This window comes from Punica granatum, chromosome 4 (genome assembly GCF_007655135.1).
Source record: "Punica granatum isolate Tunisia-2019 chromosome 4, ASM765513v2, whole genome shotgun sequence".
Classification (NCBI taxonomy): Eukaryota; Viridiplantae; Streptophyta; class Magnoliopsida; order Myrtales; family Lythraceae; genus Punica; species Punica granatum.
The window spans coordinates 27,494,085-27,506,668 of NC_045130.1; the positions used below are offsets into that span (position 1 = coordinate 27,494,085).

Here is a 12,584-nt window from a genome sequence, read left to right on the forward strand (position 1 = left end):
ATGAATATTACTTATCAGACAAACATATATATCGTAGTGTTTTTGAGGCTTATTTACTGTGATTCTGATGGTGTGTTTGGTTTTAGAGTTAAGTAGAGTTGAGTTTTGATTTTAATTAGTTTGTAATGATTGTATTGTTGAATTATGAGAAAAATTGTGAAAAAGTAATGAATAGTTGAGAAAAAAATAATGATTGTGTTATTGAATTGTGGAAAAAGTAATTGAAAATTGAGAGAATTTAATATTAAAAATGAAAAAATGACACTTGAGATCCTATATGTTTGTCAATTTTTGACATCGAGTCCTAAATGTTTAACTTTGAAAAAACAAGTGCTAAAACATTTCGAAAAGTGTCAGAATTGATCATTTCCGTCATACCTGTTAACGAAAGTGCCAGCAAGGCTAACGGCGCGTCCAGCTGGCCGTTAAGTGCTGACGTGGCACGAATAGCCCGATTGTACCCGACCAAATGGCCCGAATTTTGAAATTCGAGCCCGGACTTTGCATGAATATAATTGGGCATTTCTATTAACAAGTACCAACTCAATGATAATACACAGCGATTAACCCATACGGATAAACAAGCGATAAGACCACATGCATCACAATCAAGATACAATAAATGCTTACCAAGTATAACATCTTTCATGTGTATAATGTATATCAGTTCACTTATAACACACTTTGATCAAGGATTTTCTCAGGAACAATAGTAGAAGCTGTTCATACACCATACTATCATTCTCCCACTGATTTCATTATGTTTAAATAAGAGGTATCGAGTCTCATTCAGTAAATTGAATATGTGACCTCCCAAGGCAACAGTAAAAAAGCAAACTTCTTTGGGAAGAATTACATACCGGGGAAGGACATGATCGTGAAGCTCTTGATGGAACATTTTCAGGTGCGATCTTGCTCCAGTTCTGGCTTTCCTTCTCTGCTTCGGCGAGAATTTTTCTCTCAAAATCGAAATTAAACTGGAAACTGCTTCGTGGAATATCTGCCACTTGGGGAGACAATAGAGGCTACAGGTGAATAAATTACCACCACCATTAGACAGTCACTATGGCGATGAAATATTTGAACAACAGCTGTTCACTTCAAATTCATGAAAATCAAGCGAGTTCTCAACTAGCACGCTAAGGAAAGCAAACATGTCAAGCTCGGGGAACCACGCATGATGATTCCCGTCGAGCTCGAAACATGATGATTCCATATGGTGAGGACACGATCGCTTCTTTAAATTGATTCAGAAATAAAATGGAGAACATACAGGAAGAGAGAGGAGGAAGAGGAGCCGTTTGGCTTGAAGGAGTGGGACGGCCCGCCGAGGCGCCTTGGCCGTTTGGCGTGAAGGAGTTTCCGTACACCGGCGACGGCCGGTATGACGGATGCTGCGCACTGGTTCTGTAGTCGTAGTTCATTCGAATCAACAAGATACAGACACAGGAAAGGAATTTGAGGGGGCGAAAGATTCTGAGGAAGAGAATGATCAGAGAGGGGAAATTGAGCTGCTCGATTTCAGGAGGGAGGGAGGAAAGAAAGGGAACAACTCGATTTCAGGAGGGAGGAATTAGGGTTTACTATTTTGGGAATTTTGGGATTTTAGAAGGGACGAATTGGGGTTACAATTTTGGGAAATTTGGGAACTTTGTGTTCTGCTCGGGTTGAAGTTCAACCCGGGTCTTACGAAATTCCGGCATTCGTGCCACGTCAGCACTTAACAGCCAGCTGGCCACGTCGTTAGTCTTGCTGGCACTTCCGTTAATGGGTGTGACGGAAAGGACCAATTCTGACAATTTTTCAAACGTTTTAGGATTATTTTTCAAAGTGAAATATTTAGGACTCAATATCAAAAATTAGCAAATATATAGGACCTCAAGTTTCATTTCCCCTATTAAAAATTGAATTGAATGGTTTAAAAATTGAAAAAAAAGGGAAAAGTAATAATTGTGTTGTTGATTTTTGTTGTGTAATTAGTTAATTTAAAGTTAGAGTTAAAATTTTAAAATATGATTGTAAAACCAAACGGACCGTCATACCTGTCTCATCATATGCAACATTTTTAGGGCCTCCATATATGCCACCAGCAAACTGTCTGAAGACCTGTGTCAGTTGAAATTAAGACAGAGATTCAGACCGTAACATAGGTTATCTTTGTAAAAATGGTCGCCACAAGTTAATGTAATTCAGGTTTCCATCGAACAGCTCCACTGAGGAGAAACCATATGGAATCGATGTTGGACTCATCGGATCCTGAAGACTGTAAATTCAATCTGTATTCTTCACCACTGAACATAGCAGCCAAACCAGAGCTTAGTAAGTGCAGATGGAGCTTTCGCATTTCGATTCATTTGAACGGTTCTCAACTACAAGAATCTCCAAAATATTCCGAAAGGACTAATCTTCGAGCTCAAAGAAGCTAATACCGTAATCTGTTCAATGGACCCAAACAGCAACAAATTCATGGTTCCCCAATTAGTCAAACTGCATCAGCTCACCAGATGAATCGACAGATAAACCGGGAAAAGTAATGCTCATTCCATCATTCATAAAGTAAATTCTGTCAAAGGCTAACATGAAATATATTAATTGAAGGAAAAAATTTTCATTTAAGTAAGCCAAATATTTCAATCAGTGTCATCAAAGAAGGAAGAATTAGTCGGAATATAAGGCTAGGGTGACACAGGGGATGCGTTCAATGAGGGGGAAATAATCTCCACCTCCTCCATCACCACCGCCACCTTCCTTTGAGCATCTCTTTACGATATCTTCATTGCAATATGATATTTCAAGCGAACCGAGGGAGGGAGGGAATCCTTCGCGCGGCAGGAACTTGAGCTTCCGGCACCTTTTAATCTCCAATGCTCGAAGAGAAGTGAGATGGCTTTGCAGCCCACTGGATAGAGTTACCATATTCTCTTGATTCCAAACTTCAAGTCGAGCGATACTCCGAGGGAGCATGTGCCAGCCTCCCAGTCCTTGTCCCTCATCTTCATCTGGTGGAGGAAACAAGCTTGTCCCTATGAGGCATCCTATCTTCCCACCAATCTTCAACCTCCGTAAGGTGGTGATTTGCTGCAAGCCCCACTTGGACATGGGCTGGTTCAGATTCTCGCAGTGTGCGACCTCGAGTACATCCAGGTTTGGTGGCAGACCCTCCTCTGGGAAGGACGTGATACCTGAACAACGTCTCACCTCTAGTTCTCGCAGAGACCGGAGAGCGTGCATCTGCGAAGGGAGAGACTTGATCCCATGGCATGCTTCAAGAGAAAAACGACACAGGCTGTCTGGAAGCAGCGGGAAGCGCTCCAACTCTAGAGAGGGACAGTGGTCTAGTTGCAATTTGGTGAGACCGGTAAACCTGTGGAGGTGTGGGGTTAATCTCTTGATCATCTTACAGTAGTAGATCCCAATTTCCTCGAGTGACGAGTTGTCCTCCTGCTCAAGGCCTACTGTTATCCCTTCCAGAGACGACCCCAAAAACTCAGCTTCATATAAAGTAAGTTTCTTCAGACTAGGGACCAGCTTCAAATCGCCATTAAGGACGGACCCGAGAGAAGGACAATTGTAGATTGTCAATACTTGAAGCTGAGGATGCTGATCACACCAGATTGCACTACTCTTTCCTCCGTTGCTACTCCTTGCATAATCATCATCACGGTTGGACTTGGGGGCAGTTAAGATTTCCTCCGGCAAGCGCTGCAGTTTCTCACAACGCACCACCTCTAAGTTTATCAAATTGCGTGGTGGCTTGACCCCTGAAAATGATGCGAGAGACGAACAATTCCTGATCTTCAGCTCCACGAGATTGCATTGCATCATCCCCTCCGGCAAGGACATGACCTTCGGGCAGTTCTGAATCCTTAACACTTTGAGAGAAGTCCCATAGTTTTGCCTGTCGTCTGGTAGCTCTTCTAGATTCTCACAATCTTCCAGAGACAAGTATTCAAGATTAGGCGGAAACGTCCCAATCTTCACGAGGCGGTGACAACCTTCTATTGTCAGATGCTTCAGAGCATGATAGTGATTGATGCCGGCACTTCTGTCTTTGTCCTCCCATAAGAATATCAATTCATCGCAAGTCTCTATATGCAACTCTTCAAGTGAAGTCAAGGAACTTAGGGAACCTCCTTGCAAGAATGTAAGCTCGGAAATCCTCGCGATATTAACCATGGTGAGATGTGTCAATGAGCTTATGCTGACCACACCGCTCAACACTTTTCCATCACAATTTCTTAAGTCACCATTTTTCAGAGATGGCAGACTGATGGTAGCGATGGGAGTCTCCAGCAGGGGACAGCTTTCAATTGTAAGCTTTACAAGAGCAGGAAGTTGAATGGCCCACTTTTCAATAATCAACTTCGAACAATTTCGCAGCCTAAGCTCACGAAGCTGTGGGAATGGACCCTTTTCCCACTCACTGCCAGTCGAGAAAGACCATTGCACCCATGCGTGCATATGAGCAAAAGCCAGAGTCTCTAAAGATGGAAAAGGCTTCGCGGTATATCCATAAAATTCTGGTCCCACGGCACACACTGCATCCATGCCTTGAACTGTTACTTCTTTCAGCGAAGGTAGCAACCCCAGCGATGGTAAAGTCTCAGTTTTTCTGCAATTACGCAATGTCACACGCTCTAAATGGACAAATGAGAAACCTCCAATCCAAGATGGAAACATCGTACCTCCATAACCTTCAATCTCAAGATTCTTTATTTTAGTGTGAGGTTGAAGCCAATCGAGGACCTGCATTTGACTTGCCGCATCTCCGGCACTACCGAGGCCATCCTCCAGCTCCCAGCTTAACATCAGGGAAGTCAACCCTGGCTTGGCATCCAAAGCAGCGTCTCTGGCGTCTCCGACTTCTGCTGCATTGCACAAACCTTGAATGGTGAGCTCCTCTTGAAGAAACCGTAGGTCTTTCAATTCTTTAAGCTTCGGCCCATTGTTTCCCCCAACAATGAATTTTGGCAGTATCTCCAGCTTAAACAAATCGCCTATCCCTCTTGGCATCTTCCTCAAAGACCTGGTTCCGCTGACATCGACACACCTCAGGTTAATTAGCTTGTTGATCCAGCTCGGCAGTTCCACCAATTCAGAGCACCCTTTCAATATCAAGGTCTCTAAGTTGTAAAGAGTAGACAGCGAACTAGGAAGGAATTCTATACGACTTCCCGAAAGATTAAGATAACGTAATTGCCTCAACGTCCCAATGCAGTTGGGCACTTCTTTAATTTGGTAACGACATAAAGAAAGTGCCCTTAAATGCTTTTGGTGTCGAAGCACATCATCTATCACCTTGTCAGCGACATGATTATTCAGAAAAGATTTTAGTGCTATGAAGGTTCGCAATCTCCTTAAGCAAGGAAACCCTTCAAACCTGCCTGATACTTCTTCACGGTGGGGAATAAGTGACAAGTGCCTTACCTTTTCGAGACTTGTCTTCTCTTTGTGAGAGGCCAACCCATCTTCCCCTAAACTTAAGCAGGAGTTACCCGCAATCGATGTTGCTAGGTCGTTCAAGAGATCATGCATCACACACAACGATTTCCCTCGACCGGATGGTTGAAAGAATGATCTACTCAATAGTTCATGGAAATATTTTGCGCCAAAATCTCGCATGCTCCCCTCTTGATGTGGCCTCCCCAGAAGACCCTCAGCCATCCACAACGAGATCAAATCATCCTTGGTGAATTCATAGTCCTTGGGGAATACAGCAGTGTACACAAAGCATCGCTTCAAGACCTTGGGCAGATAAATGTAGCTGAGGTTCAAAGCCTGGGGAACACCTTTTGTCTTTGGAAGATCCCAAATCTTACTCTCTGCTATGTCTATCCACTGGCTGGGTTCATATTCTGATCGTAGGACACCCCCTAAAGTCTTTGCTGCCAGAGGCAAGCCTCCACACTTTTCGACTATCCTCTCGCCCGCGAGCTTCAGATAAGGGTGATCATCGAAGTTGACCATACCAAGCGCATGGTAAGCAAGTAAAGCCAGACAATCACCATGTGATAGCGTACCTAATGGATACACTGGGCCGGTCCTGCTCTTCATGATGGATGCTACAGACTGGCTTCGAGTCGTGACGATGATCTTGCTACCTTTCACTCCGCCGGACTCGAACGGCCTTCGAAGCAGAGTCCAGCTCTCGTAATCCTCGTTCCACACATCGTCCAAAACAATGAGGAATTTCTTTCCCGAGAGGCATCTCTGGAGTTCAACTTGCAGGGCATTCAAATCCTTTCCCTCATGAGCCCCACCCACTAACTGCAAGAATATCGTCCTTGTTATAGCCAACACGTCAAACTCATCGGAGACACAGGCCCACACTCTCACAAGGAAGGATTGTCCGACGATCTCATCATTATAGACTGATTGAGCAACAGTCGTCTTGCCTACCCCTCCCATCCCGACGATGGGAATCACCAAGACATCCCTCCTTTCAGGCATCACCAAGTTCAGGATAGCCTTTATGTCAGCATCCCTCCCGAAAAGAAAGGGCTCCGCCAAAGAAGTACTGGGTAACCTTCTCTGATGGCTAGTTCCTGGAATCCTCCCCCCAACACCCTCCCTCAAGCCGAGAGTTTCCTTTCGGCGCATGATGTCAGCCAATCTACCATCAATCTCTTCCACCTTAGATCTCATCTTGTGGTCGAACATGAGCCTTCTGGGGCTCAGGAAAGAAGCGCAACAGCTAGGGAGGAAAAGTTTGCACAACTTGTTCGAAGAGGCACCAGACTTATCGGAGGGCATCGAGCTGCTGCGCAGCGCCTCCGTGGTGGCGAACTCGTCGAGCAGGTCCTCCATATCATAAGCCAAGTCCTTGAGGTCGTCGAGCCAAGGGGTGACTCGGCTCTCTCCACCCATGGCTCGGTCCTCGGCATCTTCCAGCACAATTTGAATGTCCTGAAGGGTCTTCTCCCACCTCTTGAACAGGGAATGGAGCTCCTCACGCCGGGCAAAGTCGAGCAGCTCACGAGAGGCCAATCTATCGAACAGCACCGTAAGGCAAGCGCCCAACAGCAGCTCGGCCATGATCAAACTCAGTATAGAAGCAAATCAAGTGATGGGGAACTCAAAGAGCAGAGGAGAAGCAGGGCAAAGAGCCTTTTATAGTTTAGTAAACGAGGAGCTCAACAGTGTGAGGCGGGACAACAAAAGGGCCAATACTCTAAAGTCAACAAAGAAAATTTTTAAAAAAAGACCAAGACATCTTGTAAAACAATTGCGTCGATACAAGGTCTACTGCCAAATAAAGTGTTGGTCACTTGTTCGATGAGAAGTCGTAATATATTATCACCATGTGAAAAATGCATCACAGTTTTAGTTAAGCAAATATATTAGATAAATATTAAAAGATAAACTTATGTATGTGATGATTTGATATCAATTTTAACACGACATCAACTTTTCTCGTTAATTTAAACGGAAATTGATGGCGTGTATTACTGATGCCACATATCTCAAGATGATTGGTCGAGTGGGACCCACCGGATTATATTTAATAAAAAACTTTTTTAGAAAATAAGAAAAAAAATTAAAAAACAAAAGGCAAAATCAATGAGTACAGGAGGAGGGGCGGTAACCGGTGGCGAGGGCCTTGTCGACAGCCACCACCCCTGATTGGGGTCACCGGTGACAACAGAGGGCACCGATGGTCCCAATCAGGCGGTGGTGATGGGGGTCGAGGCCCATCCCGCTATAATCTTGTAATGCTATTGCAATAGCACATGGTCCAAAATTCTCCCATAGCACCCATGCTAAGTGAGGCTTCCAAGAGTGGTACAACCAACAGAAATAGCTGGGTGAGTTAAGCAAGAGTCATTGAACAACGCCCATTCTTATCGAGTGAAATCAATCCGATCTGCCTCATGCCAAAATGATCGCAAAGTCAAACGAAGACATAATTTAATTGATTTACTATTTAATATAATTTGCTATTGTATATCATTTATTTATTTTATTGCGTTATATCTCCATTAAGAAAATCCTCCTTTGCATATATATTCTTGAAAGGATCAACAGTGAATATATGAAAAATATTGCTTCCACAAAAATTCCCTTTGTCCCCTAACTCAATTTGATTTCAAGTTATTGGATACGTATTAATAATAATAGACAGTCAAGAATGAGGCGGACCGGAGGAGTGGCCTTATTTACCATGTTAGCGTGGAGAAGGCAGCGCGTCGAAATCACCAACACTGACTCTTGACTAAGCAAATGGCCGCCGCTTTTCAAAAGAACGCGCTTTTGAGAACTGGAATTTCGCTCGCCACGGAGCATGATGGCACATAAAATCAAAGTCTCAGAACCGCAACTGCTCCCAGAAGTGGTTGCGCAGGTATGGAATTGTGTTTGCCATAAATCCTTAAAGAATGTACACCACTCGACATTCATTAGTACCTGAAGAGAATTCATGGCAAATAATATTTGGAGTAATCAAATTATTGAACATTGCGAACACAAATAACATCGAATTAATCAGCATAAATATTATTCTTTTAGAGGCAGAGACAAAGGATTTCTTATTTATATTTATATGGGATTTTTTTTTATCTAAAATGACCCATGGTTAGTCTATTTTGTCAAATCTATTCTATGCCTTTTTTTGTCAAATCTATCACATGGTTTACTTTTTGCATCAAATCTATCCCGGCATTATCTTTTCTGTCAACATCTAACGGCCGTGCTGACGTGGCATGTGGAGAGATAGTGGGCCACACTTGCTGCGTAGGCGCCACGTCAGCACGATCGTTAGATGTCGACGGAAAAGATAACGCCGGGATAGATTTAATGCAAAAAGTAAATCATGTGATAGATTTGACAAAAAAAAACATATGATAGATTTGATAAAAAGGACAAACCATGCCATTTTAGGTAAATACCCTATTTATATCTATAATGAATACAAAAAAATAAAATTGTATTCTTAAGTTTTGTTTTCGACAGAATAACTCAATTCATGCAACTGTGTGAAAACATAAATGAGTCCATGGGCGTATAGAATTTTTTTCATTCTTTCGTAAACAAAATCTTTTTGATTAAATTTAATCTAAAAATTCTTCCCCTCATATGATTAAATTTATATAGATAACATCTTTCATTCTAAATAAATACATTCACATTCTATCTCGTGTGACGTACGGGCTACACGATTAGTATAATATAAAGCAGAACTGTGGTATGATTAGCTAGATAGTCTCAGAACACCTGGATTGCTGAATTAAATTTTCTTGAATTTTTGAGTTTTTCTTTTAAAAACACAGCTTTCAATTTCTTTAAAATATATAGACGTACATTTGTGCGACCGGTCATTATTTTCACGATTTTTTTAATTTTGTTTGAAAAGTATTTTTTTCAAATTTTCAATTTTAAAAATTTTAAAATATATAAATATAAATTTATGGAATTAGTCATTATTCTCGATTTTTTAGATTATTTTATAAAACTAATAGTTCAATTTTAATTTTTAAAAAGCTTTTAAAACATAAAAAGTTATATTTGTGAAACTGTAATTATTTTCTCTATCTTATGAACTTTTTTTAGAAGACAAATTTTTTAATTTTTTTTAAATTTATATATATAGATTTGTGAGAACAGTCATTATTTTTTTAGATTTTCATTTTTAAAATTTAAAATTCTTTATGAAAATATCTCGATAAAACCAATGACGTAAGATTATATTTGCTTTTCAAAAAGAAAATTAGATCATATATTCTTGGGCAAATAACACAAAAAAACATAAGTTTTGGAAACGTCTCAGTTTTGTCCTAAATTTTATTTTGTAACAAAACCAACCATAAGTTTTCTAAATTGTCTAAAAAATGACATCCGTTATAAATTCCATCAATTTGGCATACGTGGACCGTTAACTTCAGACATAAATTAATAAACAAATAAGATAGGTTAAATAAAAAAATTCAAATTTTCAAAAGTATCAATTTCCTCATAAATTTGGTAGGTAATGAAAAAAGCCATATGATTTATCAGATGATGTGTAAACTTTGTGGGTCCCGTGAAGTTCACGTAAGCAAATAGACGACAAACTTAACAGAATGCTAACGGGAGGTCAAATCTGAGACGATTATCAAAACATATGATTTTTTTTGTTACAAAATTAAATTTAGGAAAAAACTGAGACGTTTTACAAAATTTAGATTTTTGGTGTAATTTGCCCTGTACTCATTTATAGATATAGTTATGATGTGTTATCTATATATAAATAGCGGACATGTTGACTTGGCTCTAAAAAAATATTGCCACCACTAGATGCGAGTTCTTTAATTTTTTTTATATATATACGACCTTATTTTGGTATGTCTACCATTAGATGTGAAAGGTGATTGTTCAATTTTTTTATTTTCTATCTTGTAAACTTTTGTAAAACTTTTATGATTTTCCAATTTATGTATGTAGTTAATATAAGGCACGATGTAACATAGTTGGAATTTCTTTTTTATGCATAATCTCTTTTCAAATTGGTAGACTTGAGTTTTTCAATTTTTTTTACCTCCTTTATTTGTAGTAATGTACTAATTTTTTTGTTATCTGATTCACAAAATATTATTATTATTAGTCTTAGTCTTATATATAATAGTAAAATAGCATACTGGTAATGATTTTAAATAATTATTTTTCAATGTGCCCTAATATCCGAAAGCTCATCAAGCCCCGACTAATCCAATTTGAGCTGGGTCAACCTACTAAGGAGTAAAACTCTTCGAGCATGAATTTCTTTCATTCGCAAGACTCAATCCCGAAACTTTGCTTAAGAAGAACAAGCGCGAGCTGTTTGAACCAACCCATGTTGGTTATAACAATATATTACATATATAATAAAAAGGGTTGATGGCTGATCAAATCACCAACTTTGCACTTTTTCTCAAATCTAGCACGAACTTTTAAAATGACACGTAAAATCATCAACTCACCTTATGTTCTTACATCTAGCATTCTGTCAATCCTCCCGTTAATTTTAACGGATTTTACTTAACGGCGTCATGTGCCACATTTGGATTGGATGAGTAGACCCCATTGGATTTATTTAATAATTAATATTCTGAAAATGAAAAAATTAAATAAAGAAAAAAGAAAAATTGGAGGGAAAGGGAGGAGGGGGACGGGCAGCCACGGTGCCTCGATTGTGGCCGCCACCTTCCCAATCGGGGTCGGTGGCAACCACTATCCTCCCCAACGGCCTCGATTAGGGGCATGGTTGCCGCGATCGAGGTGCCACTGGTCCCAATTGAGAGAACCCCCAAATTACGGGGGTTTTCTCTATTGGGGCCAGAGGGGCTGGTGGGGCCTCGACTGCAAACCCCCCCTCCCTTCGAACCGGGGTCGACGACAACTAGTACACTCTGTGGAGGCGCCATCCGCCCCAATCGAGAAAACCCTAATTTTGGGGCTTCTCTTGTTTAGGGTTGATGGCACCTCGACTGATTGCAGTCGCCACCTCCCCAATCGAGGTCGCCAGCGACTATAGAGTTCCTTGTCGACCCCGATTGGGGTATCGCGGCCGCGACTGAGGCCATTGTGGTCGCTTGCCCCCCTCCTCCCTTTCCATTCAATTTTTTCTTTTTTTATTAATTTTTTTCATTTTCAGAATAATCAATTATTGAATGAATCCAATAAGGTCCACTCATCCAATTCGAATGCGCCACGTGGCACTGTTAAGTAAAATCCGTTAAAATTAACGGGAGGATTGACAAAATGCTAAAAGTGAGAACGGAAGATGAGTTAGTGATCTTATGTGTCATTTCAAAAAGTTCGTGCTAGATTTGAGAAAAAGTGAAAAGTTGGTGATTTTTTTTGGCCATTAACTAATAAAAAATATAGAATAATCATGTTCTTCCCATGCAACACACAAATTCTACGACTAGTTATCTATATGTGTCTATGCATAAGACTCTCAAAGCTAGCTCTGTCCTGTTTTACGGGAATATAATATATTAGAGACTCCATCGAATGATCTCCAAAAATCTATATCTATATCTATATTTATATATGAAAAGAAAGTTTCGATTCAAATTCTCACGCCACCATATCATCAAAAAATAAAATGGAATTGGACTTGAATCTCATGCTGCCACATCATAAAAAAGCATAAAACAAAGCTCCTGCGATGCCACATCATCGTTTATACTAAGAAAATTTTTATATTCTTATTAAGGAAATTTAATTAATTAATTATGCAGCAAATATATAAATTTTATATATAAGGCACAATGAAATATATATAAGGCAATAAAAAAAATATGATATAAGGCATAACAACATATATGTTGGGGAACAAACTATGCGATAGAATATATACATTATAAATACATCTCCCAATGTTTAGATTTAGACTATACATAACAGAATATAGCTCAATAAGCGCATTACAATATTTGCATTGCTATATATATATATATATATATATAATCTAATTAAAAAGATATAGTTGTTGCACCAAAATATATATAGATCACATATATAAAATTGTCATTTCAATTAAATATATATGGATTATTATAATGGTTAGTATATATAGATTAAGTATATAAATATTAAATATATTAAATATATAATTGCCATTTTCA

General features: G+C 39.7%; 1 protein-coding gene and 1 long non-coding RNA gene across 2 annotated transcripts; both read right to left on the reverse strand.

Moving 5' to 3' along the window:
- Nucleotides 1-571: 571 nt before the first annotated feature.
- LOC116206386 lies at nt 572-1,657 on the reverse strand. Its single transcript, XR_004156670.1, has 2 exons — nt 1,274-1,657; nt 572-1,025 (listed from the first exon to the last, which is right to left on the reverse strand). It is a non-coding gene; the product is annotated as an uncharacterized LOC116206386 (long non-coding RNA).
- Nucleotides 1,658-2,658: 1,001 nt separating this feature from the next.
- LOC116204261 (putative disease resistance RPP13-like protein 1) lies at nt 2,659-7,035 on the reverse strand. Its single transcript, XM_031536339.1, has one exon. The coding sequence runs from the start codon at nt 7,033-7,035 to the stop codon at nt 2,659-2,661; it is 4,377 nt and encodes a 1,458-aa protein (XP_031392199.1).
- Nucleotides 7,036-12,584: the final 5,549 nt, after the last annotated feature.